The sequence below is a fragment of the Pimephales promelas genome, chromosome 22 (assembly GCF_988280905.1).
Source record: "Pimephales promelas chromosome 22, fPimPro1.hap1.1, whole genome shotgun sequence".
Taxonomy (NCBI): domain Eukaryota; kingdom Metazoa; phylum Chordata; class Actinopteri; order Cypriniformes; family Leuciscidae; genus Pimephales; species Pimephales promelas.
In genome coordinates this window covers 29,299,226-29,315,121 of record NC_142790.1, presented here as the reverse complement: position 1 = coordinate 29,315,121, position 15,896 = coordinate 29,299,226, and the positions used below count along the sequence as shown (strand labels likewise).

The following is a 15,896-nucleotide window of genomic DNA, read 5'->3' as shown; positions in this document are numbered from 1 at the left end:
CGAGTAGTTAATAATTCCAGTCTTACTTCCTGTTACAATGTAGCTAATTAGCATAATGCACGCCTCTGGTGTTGATTGGCTGAGCTGCATCTCTTAGCCCCGCCCTCAAACACTAGTGTATCTGAGACTGCGGCTCGTGTTGTTCAGTGTGCAGTGGAGATTATGAGGACATTACAGTGTTTCTGACCAATCACAGCAGAGCAGCACTCAGAGAGGCGGGGCTTAGAGAGACTGAATCTACACAGAAGCGTTTCAGAGCTGAAGCTGCAGTGGAGATTATGAGGACATTACAGTGTTTCTGACCAATCACAGCAGAGCAGCTCTCAGAGAGGCGGGGCTTAGAGAGACTGAATCTACACAGAAGCGTTTCAGAGCTGAAGCTGCAGTGGAGATTATGAGGACATTACAGTGTTTCTGACCAATCACAGCAGAGCAGCACTCAGAGAGGCGGAGCTTAGAGAGACTGAATCTATTATGAGGACATTACAGTGTTTCTGACCAATCACAGCAGAGCAGCACTCAGAGAGGCGGGGCTTAGAGAGACTGAATCTACAGAAGCGTTTCAGAGCTGAAGCTGCAGTGGAGATTATGAGGACATTACAGTGTTTCTGACCAATCACAGCAGAGCAGCACTCAGAGAGGCGGGGCTTAGAGAGACTGAATCTACAGAAGCGTTTCAGAGCTGAAGCTGCAGTGGAGATTATGAGGACATTACAGTGTTTCTGACCAATCACAGCAGAGCAACGCTCAGAGAGGCGGGGCTTAGAGAGACTGAATCTATTATGAGGACATTACAGTGTTTCTGAGCGTGGGTGAATGTGAATCTGTCGTAGGAGACTTAAAATAGGAAATATGTTGTCTGTGAGTGCGTGTGGTTCTTGCCGAGCTGATGTTCTGCTGGTTCTGTTTGACCCGCTCCAGTTCCGGAGTCACACCCACACTGACCGGGTCAAGCGCTTTCTTATATTTGACCTGCATGATGATAGTGGTGATGATGATGATTGATTGACAGCATGACGAACACATGTCGATCACACACAGACTCACGGCGCTGATGTTCTGCTGGTTCCGGCGGACCCGCTCCATCTCAGGTGTGTCCGTCACGGCTGTTCCCGATCCCACACACTCCCGGTACTGAACCTGCGAGCAACACACACACACACACACACCAACTCTCAGCGCATGTTTGTTTTAGCAACACACAGTCAAACCAACATTTATTTGGACACCATTAATCTCACATTATTACAGTTTATTCGCTATACTTTAGATCAAATATGACAGGAAATATGATATTTGACTGGTTTTGTCCGTCTCACACATGAATTATGTTGAGTATCTGTCAGCTGTTAAATTAGATAATAGCAGTTTAGCTCAAGCAATGCTTCATGTTGTTCAGTGTGTGTGTAAAAAGAGCATTAGCGATTACAGAAAACACACTTCAGCAGAACATCATCAGGAACCATTATTGGTCACACACACGTTTGAAGAATATTTGTGTGTAATATGTCTCAGTTTACTAAATGATCTATAGTGTCCTGCTCACACTAGTAATGTTTGGTTGGACTGTATATACATATGTAAATGATATGCAGATGAGGTTATGCACAGTAAAAGGAGGCCTTGTGAGAGTGCATGTGTGTGTGTGTGTGTGTGACTCACGTCACTGGTGTTCTTGGCGTTTTCCCGGGCCAGTCGGATCTCTGGAGTGTCATTGAGCGTCGACGTCAAACCCTTCATCAGCCGCGAGTCCCACGTGTAGAAGAGCTGCACACACACTCACATGATCAACACTGAGCTCAATAATCCCTGTCTCGTGTGTGTGTGTGTGTGTGTGTGTGTGTGTGTGTGTGTGTGTGTGTGTGTGATGATCGTCACTCATTCTGTTCCCTGTTTTATTACTGTGAAGTAACCATTTTGAAACAATTTCCATTGAATAATGTGCTGTAGAAATAAAACTGACTTGGCTAGCAGTGGTGGAGGAAGTACTGAATCTCAGTACTTAAGTAAAAGTACAAATAACCAGATAAATATTTACTTTAGTGAAAGTAGAAGTAACACAATGACAACCATACTTAAGTTAAAAGTAAAAAGTACCTGATTTTAAATGTACTTTAAGTATTAAAAGTAAAAGTAGGCCTACTTGCATAACAATTTATTCTCTTAACGACTATTTCCTAATGATTAATAAAACATTTAATTCTAGCTCATTCAACCTACAGTAATACTCTTATAATGATGTTCAATAATGATGGAAAAAAATTGTTGTCACCATTTCTGAAACAAGCTTGCAATTAGGCAATATAAACATGCTTATCCTTACTATATGTTAATAACTATGTTCGGCAGTAAACGCGATTAATTTATGGTGTAATTCTGAACCTCTTGGCTTGCCATAATCCTAACCAAATACACGTAAAAACATAAAAACAAATTTTCGGGTATAAATTGTACGATAAACACACTGCGTGCGAGATGCATTTAGTTGATGTATCTATGGCAACCAAACGTCACTGGTGAGACAAACGTGCAACGAACGGACGGTCAGATTACGGTTTGGCCGGGGAAAAACTGATCAGAAAATGTAACGAAAATGTAACAGAAGTTGTAGAAATGTAGTGGAGTAGAAAGTAGAATAAATGTAACAAAGTAAAAGTAAAAAGTATGCACTATTTATTCTACTTAAGTATAGTACAGATACGTAAAAAATGTACTTAAGTAAAGTAACAAAGTATTTGTACTTCATTACATTCCACCACTGGGTGCTAGTGATGGTCAGTGGTTCTGAGTGTGTGTGTGTGTGTCTCACTCCGCTGATGTTGCGCTGGTTGTTTTTCACTCTCTGGATCTCTGGTGTGTCTGAAGCTTTAGAACTCGAGGCCTTCAGTTGCTCCACCTCTCCGCGGTACTTCTTCTGCACACACACACACACACACGGATGAACATCAGCTCTAGTCCTCTAACAGGTCCTCTGCTGCAGACGCTGTGTCATGTGACCTGGCTGTAGACGTCTCTCAGGTAAGCGGCGTGCAGAAGTGCAGGTGTGTCCGTCACTGTGGCGTATCCTCCCAGCTGAGACGCCTGCCTGTAGCTCACCTGGAACACACACACACACACACAGACAGTCAGTGAGTCCGTGTCTGCCGCGCGCATGTGTGTGTGTGATCCGTCACTCACGTCGCTGCTGATCTCAGACGCGTTCTTGGCCCTCTGCATCTCCAGACTGTCTGATGTGACGTCGGATCTCTTCCCTCGGATCTCGCGCTCCAGATCCTTGCGATATTCCTTCTGCAGAGCAGAGACGGTCACGATGACGTTCAAGAGCAGAGACGCGAGTGTGTAAGTGTGTGTAAATGTGAGTGTGTGTACCTCACTGAGAATGTGTCCAGCGTTTTTCACCCGCACCAGATCCGGCGTTTCCTCCAGACCCATCAGGCTTTTCCCTTTCACTTCCTGTTCCAGATCCTTACGATACTCCTTCTGTTCCACACACACACACACACAGAAATTAGAGCCAGACCGATTTATCGGTAGGCCGATATTAGGCATTTTCCAAACTATCAGTATCGGCAGTTATACTGGCTGATAAATGAATATATTTAAAAAATAAAATAAAAACGGACGAAACACGCTTGAACCATGTCATGAGTGTTGGAGTTGTATAGTTTGTCCACCAGAGGGCGCTCTACACCGTCCCTGTTGGCAACACTCGTGTATAAAGGCCATTGCACACCGAGTCCGAAATTCGCATCCGAAATGTTCGCACGTTAAAAAAAAAATTCGACCTCACGTTATGTCAGTCACGCTTGCACACCCCGTAAGACCTTCGTTCGTCTTCGGAACACAAATGAAGATATTTTTGATTAAATTTGAGAGCTGTATAACTACCACATTGGCTCCTAAGGGACTGCCTCTTGACGGCCCAAAAAGTCAATGAAGAAAATGTTTAAATATCCCAAGTGACTACCGTGGCTCAACTATATGTTTATCAAGCGACGCGAATACTTTTTGTGCGAAAAAACAAACAAAAATAACGAGTTTATTCGACTATTTCTTTTCTTCCTTGTAGGCCAGAACGAGAATTCCTTAGATTTCCACGACGCATGCGCGAGAATTGCGATCTGAAGTAGTGTAAGCTGGTGTGAGCAGATCGCAATTCTCGCGCATGCGTCGTGGAAATCTATAAGGAAGTCTCGTTCTGGCCTACAAGGAAGAAAAGAAATAGTCGAATAAACTCGTTATTTTTGTTTGTTTTTTCGCACAAAAAGTATTCGCTTCGCTTGATAAACATATAGTTGAGCCACGGTAGTCACTTGGGATATTTAAACATTTTCTTCATTGACTTTCTGGGCCGTCAAGAGGCAGTCCCTTAGGAGCCAATGTGGTAGTTATACAGCTCTCAAATTTAATCAAAAATATCTTCATTTGTGTTCCGAAGACGAACGAAGGTCTTACGGGGTTGGTACAGCATGGGGGTGAGTAATTAATGACTTCATTTTCATTTTTGGGTGAACTAACCCTTTAACACGCTGCTGATCCAGGTTGCAGGTAGCTTATAAGTCAATGTAGGGACAAATTATTATTTTATTTATCAGAACTTTAATACATTTTGATGTTCCTCTGTTCTGTTGTGACAATAAAAGACACAAGTTTCTTTTTAAAATGCATTATGACATTATTTTAGTTAAAACTCATAAATAACTACAAATAACTAATGTTAGGGAAATCTGTTAATGTTTTGTTCCGCGTTTCCAGGAAAAAAAAAAAAAAAATATATATATATATATATATATCGGCCGATATATCGGAATATCGGATTTTAAAACCAACAAATATCTGTATCGGTATCGGCCTTCAAAATCCTTTATTGGTCAGGCACTAACAGAAATACACTTTGACTCCTCTCATCCAATCAGATGCTCAAAAACACTCACTCTCACACACACACACACACACACACACACTCTCACACACACAGCAGGAGCTTCAGAGATGCTCACCTCGCTCATGAGGCTGCTGGCGTTACGGGCCGTCAGGAACACGGGCGTCAGATCGGCCTCCAGCAGAGCCTTCCCTCTGACCTCGCTCTCGTACTCCTTACGATACTCCTTCTGTGACACACACACACACACACACACACAGTCAGCAGCTCGTTTCTCCTCAGACATGCAGACGAGCGTCAGCTCACGTCACTCTGGATCCGCTGCGCTTCCTTCACACACACACACACGCACACACACCTCGCTCTGGATCCGCTGCGCTTCCTTCACACACACACACACACACGCACACACACCTCGCTCTGGATCCGCTGCGCTTCCTTCACACACACACAGAGACACACACACACGCACACACACCTCGCTCTGGATCCGCTGCGCTTCCTTCGACACTTTATAGGTCTGCGTGTCCACAAACTCCATCTGGGACTTCCCTCGCTGCTTCTCATACTCCTCTTTATATTTCACCTGCACACACACACACACACACACATTCTGTTAAAAATCACAGGAATCAACAGTAGATCAATCCCATCATGCTTCATGTTCACCATACGATTATAATAGTTAACTAAAATGAAACCATAAAAAAGTTGTGTCGTGTGAAATAGTTCATGTAGAGTCAGCTGAACGGGTTCAGTAAGTGTGTGTATCAGCTGCGGGACCTGACTGTGCAGCGCTGCGTTCTCCTGATGGTGGCGCTGTTCCGCCGTATCCAGGGTGACGAGGCTCCGCCCCTTAGACGCCTCATACTTCTTCCTGTACTCCACCTGACGGACAGACAGTTCAGCCAATCAGAGCTCAGCGCTCGTATGGTGAATGGTAATAACGAGAGCGAGTGTGTGAGTGTGTGTGTGTGTGTGTGTGTGTGCGTGAGACTGACGTTGCTCTGGAGTTTGCTGGCGTGAAGCGCGTGACCCAGATGAAGCAGGTTCGGGAGATCAGTGACGGCCTCCAGCTTCTTCTGAGTGTACTTCACCTGCGATACACACACACACACACACACACACGATCAGAACACAACACAACACACACACACACACGATCATAACACAACACAACACACACACACACGATCAGAACACAACACACACGATCATAACACAACACAACACACACACACACACACACGATCATAACACAACACACACACACACACACACGATTAGAACACAACACACACAGACACACACGGTCATAACACATCACACACATATACACATCATCAGAACACAACACACACACACACACACACACACACACACACACACACAAACACACTCCCTAAATGCCTCATGAGAAAGTCTCGGGGGCTGAGAGTGTTTCCATGGACTCCAGTGCAGACGAGCAGGAATCCGACACTCGTAACAGCCTTACTGACAAGAGTGAACAAATCATCCAGTGTGTGTGTGTGTGTGTGTGTGTGTGAGAGAGATCACCTGACTGGCGAGTGCCCCTGCGGTCTGTGTGTGTCTGAAGCTCACACACTCACTCGGGTTGTACTGTGGCTTCTGTCCTCTCTGATCCTTCTTGTAGTTCACCTGCAGTGAGAGTGACAGGAGACTGAGACCGACGGTTGTGCAGAAGTGTGTTAAACGCACTAGTTCTTCAGTCAATATAGTCATTGTTCAACTAACACACTTGACCTGCTTTAAGTGGCTTTTTCCCCTATATATATATATATATATATATCAGGGCTGGGTATTGAGACAAATTTCACAATTCGATTCGATTCGATTTCGATTCACAAGCTTGCAATTCGATTCGATTTCGATTCGATTCAATATTGATTATTTTGGATATCAGTTACAATAAATGGCAAATTTTCTCAAAGGAATCAAATCTCTTAGATGCTGTAAACTATGGGAGTCTAGTTGTAGCCTATAGGCTTCATTAGCCTAATATGAAGGTAATAATGAACTGTTTTGTAGCTACACAAACACTTAAATTACACTTTTATTTATTTTTATAATAAGAAGATTATATGAAATATAAACATTTAAATGGTGGCTGTCATAAAAACTTGCCAGATTTATTCAAATATGCATTAAATATTGAAGAACATTAAGATTATAATGCATATGTAATATGGTGTATATATTTAGCAGAATGCTCCTCTCTAGAGTTATTTTTTCTAGCTGACTAACGAGTTTATGTGGGTTTTCTGAGGTAAATATGACGATGACATTGATTACAAGCTGTTTAACTGACGTCTTTCCACGGTTGAAACGCTGATTGAGCGAATCAATGTGACATGATCCGGATTTGGATAAGTTGTACTGTATCTTTAACACACTTTCAGATGCTCATTCATGTTTATTTGGCGCTGTGACTGGTATTATTAAGCCGGAAGAGAGATCAGCGCTGCTGCTTCTCCAGAGCGATCTCACGCCACAGCGACAAAACGCTATTTATGTTTTTGAATTTCTAAAGAAAATGGACGTAATTTGAAAATTGAGACTTTGTTTCATATCAATAGTAACAAAGGACAAAGATTATTGATACAATGTCCCATTCATTCAAATGAAACAGGATGACTAATCGATTCTTGAGATTTAAAAATAAGAATCGATTAATATCGAGAAATCGATATTTATTACCCAGCCCTAATATATATATATATATATTAATAATCATCATTTGAAAGCTTAAACACTCAAAATTCCTCTTGTAAATCCGTTTGACATTATGTTTTGTGTCAACTTCAATTTGCCGGCCAGCTGTGTGGCGTGTTGTATGTCGGGTATGAGCGTCACCTGACTGGCCAGCTGTGTGGCGTGTTTGGCGTGTTGTATGTCGGGTCGCTGCAGAAGCTCTCGCTGGTCAAACGCCTGCTCTTTACTCCTGTAGGCCACCTGTGAGGAGACACATTTACTCATGACATATAAACACTGGTGTGTGTGAGTGTGTGTGTGTGTGCGTCACTCACGTCACTGGCGAGTTTGCTGGCGTGAACAGCGTTGAGGATGTCGGGTCTGTCGGTCACATGACTGTATTTATGAAGTTCCTCTTTCCCTCTGCGATACTCCACCTTCAGCAACACAACAGAGCTCAGTTTCACCTCGGAGCGAGTGTGTGTGTGTGTGTGTGTGTGTGTGTGTGTGTTTACCTCGCTCTGGTGTTTGTTGACCTGTATGGCGTGTGTGACGTCGGGAAGGTCCTTCATCTGTGTGTAGTTTGACTTGCCTTTCTCTGAGTTAAACTTCTCTTTATAGAGTTTCTACAGAGAGAATATTGATTAAACACACAATGCAACACTAACACACACTAATACGAATCACTAATTCTGCTATATTTACATTGCTGAAAAGCTAAGATGTCTGTTAATATGCACTGTCCCTTTTAAATAAATAAATAAATAAATAAATAAATAAAAATAACTGACGTGACTCTGCTGTTTGGACACTTCTTTAGCGAACTGCGTCTCGATGGTCTGCGGCATCTGAGCGTAGAGACACACCTGAGCGTCCGGGTTACCCGAGTCCTTATAGCTCTTCTGCACACACACACACAGCAGCGTCAGTGGCGTGAATGTGTGTGTGTACCTGATTGTAGAGCTGTGTGTGTGTGTGTGTACCTGACTGTAGAGCTGTGTGTGTGTGTGTGTGTGTACCTGACTGTAGAGCTGTGTGTGTGTGTGTGTGTGTACCTGACTGTAGAGCTGTGTGTGTGTGTGTGTGTGTGTGTGTGTGTACCTGACTGTAGAGCTGTGTGTGTGTGTACCTGACTGTAGAGCTGTGTGTGTGTGTGTGTGTGTGTACCTGATTGTAGAGCTGTGTGTGTGTGTGTGTGTGTACCTGATTGTAGAGCTGTGTGTGTGTGTGTGTGTGTGTGTGTGTGTGTGTGTACCTGACTGTAGAGCTGTGTGTGTGTGTGTGTGTGTACCTGACTGTAGAGCTGTGTGTGTGTGTGTGTGTGTGTGTGTGTTTGTGTGTGTGTGTGTGTGTACCTGACTGTAGAGCTGTGTGTGTGTGTGTGTGTGTGTGTGTGTACCTGACTGTAGAGCTGTGTGTGTGTGTGTGTGTGTGTGTGTGTGTGTGTGTTTGTGTGTGTGTGTGTGTGTACCTGACTGTAGAGCTGTGTGTGTGTGTGTGTGTGTGTGTGTGTACCTGACTGTAGAGCTGTGTGTGTGTGTGTGTACCTGACTGTAGAGCTGTGTGAGCTCGCGGGCGTGTTGTGTCTCACTGGTTTGAGGCAGACGGGAATAAAGGCAGTTCTGCATCTCCTTTTTTCCATCCGCCTTATATTTGTTCTACAATCAAGAATATAAGAGGATGAGGATGAAGAAGATGATGAGAATGATGATGAGGAAGAGTGTATCACCTCACTGATGAGCGGCGTCAGCTCCTTCACAAACTGTGTGTGTAGCGTCTCGGGCAGCTGAGAGTACACACACTGAGACAGATCCTCCTGAGTCTCTCTGCGGTACTGATTCTACAACACACACACACATCATCACACACACTATCATTCCACACACACATCACACACACACACATACGTACGTACGTCACTCTGGAGCTCCGCCATCTGTTTGGCGAACTGCGTCTCCTGTGTTTGCGGCAGCTGAGAGTACAGACTGCTGGAGATCTCCTGCTTGTACTTATGCTGAGAGGAAACAATCAGAGTCAAAATATGAGACAATTCACAGAGTCTTTATCTGGATAATATATATATTATATAATTCTGCCTGAATCATAATCATAATCATACACTGTTGGTTCGTTGGCCAGAGGAGAAGTGAGTTTTGTCTTTTGTCTTTAATATTCATCAGTATTATTGATCTCCTGCATTGACAGTATTATATGAGAACTGAACTGAGCTGGACGATGACAGAACGGCTATATATATATATATATATAAATTGACAAAATTATTAACTTCTTTGAGTGTGTGTGTACTGTGAATCCCACTCACCTCGCTCAGTAGTTCAGAGGCCTGTCTGGCGTGTTTAGTCTCAGGCGTCTCAGGCAGAAGAGAGTACAGACTCACAGAAGCATCTTTCTTGGCCTCCTCCTTGTATTTCCTCTGAAATGAAAGCGAATGTTTGACACACGGCTCACACACACGCGGCTGACACACGGCTCATGTGAGCGCAGTACCTGACTCAGGAGGTCGGTGGCGTCTCTGGCGTGTTGCGTCTCCAGAGTCTCGGGCAGCAGTGAATACAGAGCGCTGGACGTCTGCTTCTTCCCGGCCTCTTTATACTTGCTCTAAAATCACACAAACACACTGATGAATCATGGGTAATGAGGTCTCATTGTACTGAGCCCCAAACCTGCAAACATTAAAAAAAAAAAAAAAACATAGACAAAGATATAAATGCATTAATAGAACAATAAATAAAGGAATAAATCAATTGATAAAACATGAATAATTCATTTTTACTTATATTTAATCGAGATCCTAATCCTAGCTGTCAATCATTACAAGTTAATTGAATTAAACACAGTATGTGCAGAGAGTAATTAACAGCAAATTAATACCAATCAGTATTTGCTGGAGATTAAGACAGTATTGAGAAAGACAAAAAGTGTCTTTAAAGTGATTTATAACTGAAGCAGGGGTTAAAGGTGACCTTGATCAGGGGTTAAAGGTGACCTTGGCCCGAGGTTAAAGGTGACTTTGATCCGGGGTTAAAGGTGACCTTGGCCCGAGGTTAAAGGTGACTTTGATCCAGAGTTAAAGGTGATTTTGATCCAGGGTTAAAGGTGACTTTGATCCGGGGTTAAAGGTGACTTTGATCAGGGGTTAAAGGTGACCTTGGCTTAAGGTTAAAGGTGACTTTGATCCGGGGTTAAAGGTGACCTTGGCCCGAGGTTAAAGGTGATTTTGATCCTGGGTTAAAGGTGACCTTGGCCCAAGGTTAAAGGTGACTTTGATCCAGCGTTAAAGGTGACTTTGATCCAGGGTTAAAGGTGACTTTGATCTGGGGTTAAAGGTGACCTTGGCCAGAGGTTAAAGGTGACCTTGGCCCGAGGTTAAAGGTGAACTTGGCCCGAGGTTAAAGGTGACTTTTATCCGGGGTTATAGGTGACTTTGATCCGGGGTTAAAGGTGACTTTGATCCGGGGTTAAAGGTGACCTTGGCCGAGGTTAAAGGTGAACTTGGCCCGAGGTTAAAGGTGACTTTTATCCGGGGTTATAGGTGACTTTGATCCGGGGTTAAAGGTGACTTTGATCCGGGGTTATAGGTGACCTTGGCCGAGGTTAAAGGTGACTTTTATCCGGGGTTAAAGGTGACTTTGATCCGGGGTTAAAGGTGACTTTGATCCGGGGTTATAGGTGACTTTGATCAGGGGTTAAAGGTGACCTTGGCCTAAGGTTAAAGGTGACTTTGATCCGGGGTTAAAGGTGACCTTGGCCCGAGGTTAAAGGTGACTTTGATCCGGGGTTAAAGGTGACCTTGGCCCGAGGTTAAAGGTGACTTTGATCCAGCGTTAAAGGTGACTTTGGCCCAGGTTAGCCCAGACCTGGCCCTGGTCCAGCGCAGTGAGTGTGTGTCTGCTCACCTGGCTCTGTAGGTCGGTGAGCGTGCGCGCGAGCTGTGTGTGTGTGGTCTCGGGCAGCTGAGAGTAAAGGCAGACGCAGGCGCTCCTCCGGCCCTCCTCTCGGTAGCGGTTCTGGGACACAGATGGACGGAGGTTTAGGGATTCTCTCGTGCGGATCAAACACAGGGTCGGGATCGGATACTTGTTATAAAATTAAAAATTCGATTCCTCTCATCGATTCCTTTGTGAGCACTTTTTAAATGAAGTTTAAACCATTCAAGCGTGAGAGATTCTGCTCTTAAAGGGACAGCACTAATATTCCTGCTCTGTAATAACACTCATCAAACAACAAAAAGAGAATTCACTCGTTCTGCACTGAATAACTGTCGCAACTATATTTGTAATGTATATTTTATTTATAAAGTGCAGTACTATTGTACTTTTGTGTCATGTGTGTGACGTGTGTGTGTGTGTCGTACTTCGCTCTGCAGCTCGGAGACTTTAGCGGCGAACTGTGTCTGTGGCGTCTGCGGGAGCTGAGAGTAAACGCTGGACGACTGGAGCTTCTTCCCTTCTTTATATCGGACCTGTAGAGCAGAAACACAGATGAGTGTGTGTGCGTGCATGTGTGTGTGTGTGTGTGTGTGAAGCTCATGAACACCTCGCTCTGGATCTCGGTGGCGTCTCTGGCGTGTTGCGTGTCTTTGGTTTCAGGAAGTGTGTGATACAGAGACGAGCTGCTCTCCCTCTGAGCCGACTCTTTGTATTTCCTCTGAAACATCAATGAAGCTGAGTTAATATCCGCCAATAACACACTGATTTCACTGCACTGACGCTGTTGGATGAGAACGAGCTGAAGCTGAACTCTAATGGGAATAGCGCGTCAGGCGTGAATGATTTCAATGTTGAGTCAATGCAAAGATGCGTTACGTGCGTGAAAAATTCTTGCGGCGCGAATGAGGCGTGGAGCGGAAGACGCGAATACGCCTAATTCGCGCGTCAAGTTCGCGCGAATTGAGCGTCTGGCGCGTTAAAGGGTTAGTTCACCCAAAAATGAAAATTAAGTAATTAAAGGGTTAGTTCACCCAAAAATGAAAATTAAGTAATTAAAGGGTTAGTTCACCCAAAAATGAAAGTCATTAATTACTCACCCCCATGCTGTACCAACCCCGTAAGACCTTCGTTCGTCTTCGGAACACAAATGAAGATATTTTTGATTAAATTTGAGAGCTGTATAACTACCACATTGGCTCCTAAGGGACTGCCTCTTGACGGCCCAAAAAGTCAATGAAGAAAATGTTTAAATATCCCAAGTGACTACCGTGGCTCAACTATATGTTTATCAAGCGACGCGAATACTTTTTGTGCGAAAAAACAAACAAAAATAACGAGTTTATTCGACTATTTCTTTTCTTCCTTGTAGGCCAGAACGAGAATTCCTTAGATTTCCACGTCGCATGCGCGAGAATTGCGATCTGCTTACACCAGCTTAGATCGCAATTCTCGCGCATGCGTCGTGGAAATCTAAGGAAGTCTCGTTCTGGCCTACAAGGAAGAAAAGAAATAGTCGAATAAACTCGTTATTTTTGTTTGTTTTTTCGCACAAAAAGTATTCGCGTCGCTTGATAAACATATAGTTGAGCCACGGTAGTCACTTCGGATATTTAAACATTTTCTTCATTGACTTTCTGGGCCGTCAAGAGGCAGTCCCTTAGGAGCCAATGTGGTAGTTATACAGCTCTCAAATTTAATCAAAAATATCTTCATTTGTGTTTCGAAGACGAACGAAGGTCTTACGGGGTTGGTACAGCATGGGGGTGAGTAATTAATGACTTAATTTTCATTTTTGGGTGAACTAACCCTTTAATTACTCACCCCCATGCTGTTCCAACCCCGTAAGACCTTCGTTCATCTTCGGAACACAAATAAAGATATTTTTGATTGAATCTGAGAGCTGGATCACTCCTCCATAGACTGCCTAAGGGACTGGCTCTTGACGGCCCATAAAGTCATTAAAAGAAAAGGTTTAAATATTCCATGTGCCTACAGTGGCTCAACTATAAGTTTATCAAGCGACGAGAATACTTTTTGTGCGAAAAAAACATAAATAACGACTTTATTCCACTATTCCATTACTTCCTTATGGGTGCATGCGCGAGAACTGAGACGAGGACGTTCTCATTCGTCTACTTCTTGTTACCGGCTGCTCACCGCTTAGGAGTTTTACCGCCCCCTACCGTATAAGATGATGTGCTGATTTAGCTGGAAGCGCAAAACTTTCTGTTTACAAGCAGAGGAAGATGCGCGCTGTGCACTTAAAAGCCTTTAATCTTCTCAAAAAACGACAGTGTTCCTTATAATCCGGAGCGCCTTATATATGGATCATCATTTTATACGGTAGGGGGCGGTAAAACTCCTAAACGGAGCAGCCGGTAACAAAAAGTAGTCGAATGAGAACGTCCTCGTCTCAGTTCTCGCGCATGCGCCCATAAGGAAGTAATGGAATAGTCGAATAAAGTCGTTATTTATGTTTTTTTCGCACAAAAAGTAGTCTCGTCGCTTGATAAACTTATAATTGAGCCGCTGTAGGCACATGGAATATTTAAACCTTTTCTTTAATGACTTTATGGGCCGTCAAGAGCCAGTCCCTTAGGCAGTCTATCTAGGACTGATCCAGCTCTCAGATTCAATCAAAAATATCTTTATTTGTGTTTCGAAGATGAACGAAGGTCTTACGGGGTTGGAACAGCATGGGGGTGAGTAATTAATGACTTAATTTTCATTTTTGGGTGAACTAACCCTTTAAGCACGAATAATTTAGTTAATGCTATTTGTGCATTCACGCGTTTGACGCGAATTCGCGTCTGCCATCCGAGTTGAAAAATCCGAACTTTGGCGTGAATTCGCGCCGCGTTAACCAATCAGGAGCCTAGCTTCTTGCTCACGTGGTGAAGTGTCTGGATGCTTCAATAAATTATTTTGTTAATATGACTAAATGCATGGTGGGATTATGCACAACAAAGCAAATATTTGATCACTTAAAACATTATTTCTATATACGAGACATGTTCATTTTGTATTGATTGTTATTCATTCCATATCTAGATTATATGAAATAGTATTATGTTGTAAAGACAATCAACATATGTGCATAAGTTCGTGTATGGACGTGAGAGAGAGAAAAAAAATCACAGGACAGGTTAATAACTTTTGGAGGCTGGCTCTATTTATCATCAAAACTAAAATAAATGACAGCTAGATTAGGTGGATGAGGGCGAGGGTGATCCTCGCTCCGATGCGGGACAACAGGTCATCAAACTGGGCGCGGGACAGGCGGAAGTACCGCCGACAGCGGCCGTCCTGGAGCGAGCAAACGGTGAAACTCGCCAAACGGTTCGGCTCCGAAGGGTCCGGTGGATGATCCCCACGCCGCTGTTCTAGCTCTCCAGAGCAAATACAGAGCGGTGACTCTCTCGATGAACGCTCGATCAACATAAACAATGATGGCCGTCAACAGGTTTCGGTTTTGACGCTTCAAAGTGGTCAAGCGTCAAACTAGGTGCGGTAGACGCGAATTTGACGCGCAATTTGCGTTTGGTGTGAACGTAGCATTAGACTCTATTATCTTCGGTGAACTCGTCTCGTGTCCGATGAAGTTCGCGTCATTGGTTCCAGTTTGCAGTGTGTGTGAAGCGATCAGCTCTGTAGAAACTGTAGTGATTATCAGTCATGAACACTGTGTGTGTTTCATGAGTGTGTAATAATAGCCTCACTATCAGCTGCTGGAGATACAGACGCGTCTGAGACGCACACACACTGTTCATCTCCACATGTATGAGCATTACTGTATAAAGATGAGGAAGAGGATGAGGAAGAGTGTAACACCTCACTGATGAGCGGCGTCAGCTCCTTCACAAACTGTGTGTGTAGCGTCTCGGGCAGCTGAGAATACACACACTGAGACAGATCCTCCTGAGTCTCTCTGCGGTACTGATTCTACAACACACACACACACATCATCATCACGCACACATCATCATTAAAGGGTTAGTTCACCCAAAAATGAAAATTCTGTCAGTATTTACTCGCCCTCATGTTGGTCCAACCCCGTAAGACCGTCGTTCATCTTCGCAACACAAATTAAGATATTTAAGATATTAAGATCGCTCCTGCATACTAGTCCATAGGCTTCTTGAGGGAATGACTCGAAAAGTCATTAAAGACATCGTTAAAATAGTCCAAGTGACTAAAGTGGCTCAATCTTAACTTTATCAAACGACGAGAACACTTTTTGTGCGCCAAAACAAACAAAAATAACGACTTTATTTCAATTTCAATTCTCCATGGGCCTGTAGTCAGTTAACGTAGTGTGATTGCGTAAAGCTACGTCACACGTAGGCTCACTA

The 15,896-nt window shown here is 43.7% G+C and overlaps 1 protein-coding gene across 17 annotated transcripts in view; it reads right to left on the bottom strand.

The window, feature by feature from the left end:
* LOC120467852 (uncharacterized) overlaps positions 1-15,896 on the bottom strand; it is a 41,378-nt gene that overhangs the window by 7,287 nt on the left and 18,195 nt on the right. For 16 of the 17 annotated variants that reach the window (XM_089125519.1, XM_089125503.1, XM_089125506.1 and 13 more), the window contains 25 exons: positions 15,376-15,486; positions 12,152-12,262; positions 11,970-12,077; positions 11,512-11,622; positions 10,103-10,213; positions 9,918-10,028; positions 9,510-9,608; positions 9,324-9,434; positions 9,142-9,252; positions 8,386-8,496; positions 8,110-8,220; positions 7,930-8,031; positions 7,757-7,855; positions 6,440-6,541; positions 5,884-5,979; positions 5,666-5,770; positions 5,361-5,468; positions 5,001-5,111; positions 3,370-3,480; positions 3,178-3,288; positions 2,998-3,096; positions 2,810-2,914; positions 1,663-1,767; positions 1,048-1,140; positions 883-972 (listed from right to left, as the gene is read on the bottom strand). In XM_089125519.1, coding sequence (XP_088981645.1) covers positions 883-972; positions 1,048-1,140; positions 1,663-1,767; positions 2,810-2,914; positions 2,998-3,096; positions 3,178-3,288; positions 3,370-3,480; positions 5,001-5,111; positions 5,361-5,468; positions 5,666-5,770; positions 5,884-5,979; positions 6,440-6,541; positions 7,757-7,855; positions 7,930-8,031; positions 8,110-8,220; positions 8,386-8,496; positions 9,142-9,252; positions 9,324-9,434; positions 9,510-9,608; positions 9,918-10,028; positions 10,103-10,213; positions 11,512-11,622; positions 11,970-12,077; positions 12,152-12,262; positions 15,376-15,486 — 2,643 coding nt within the window. The remainder of the gene's footprint in view (positions 1-882; positions 973-1,047; positions 1,141-1,662; positions 1,768-2,809; positions 2,915-2,997; positions 3,097-3,177; positions 3,289-3,369; positions 3,481-5,000; positions 5,112-5,360; positions 5,469-5,665; positions 5,771-5,883; positions 5,980-6,439; positions 6,542-7,756; positions 7,856-7,929; positions 8,032-8,109; positions 8,221-8,385; positions 8,497-9,141; positions 9,253-9,323; positions 9,435-9,509; positions 9,609-9,917; positions 10,029-10,102; positions 10,214-11,511; positions 11,623-11,969; positions 12,078-12,151; positions 12,263-15,375; positions 15,487-15,896) is intronic. The other variant, XM_089125510.1, reaches the window with a different exon arrangement.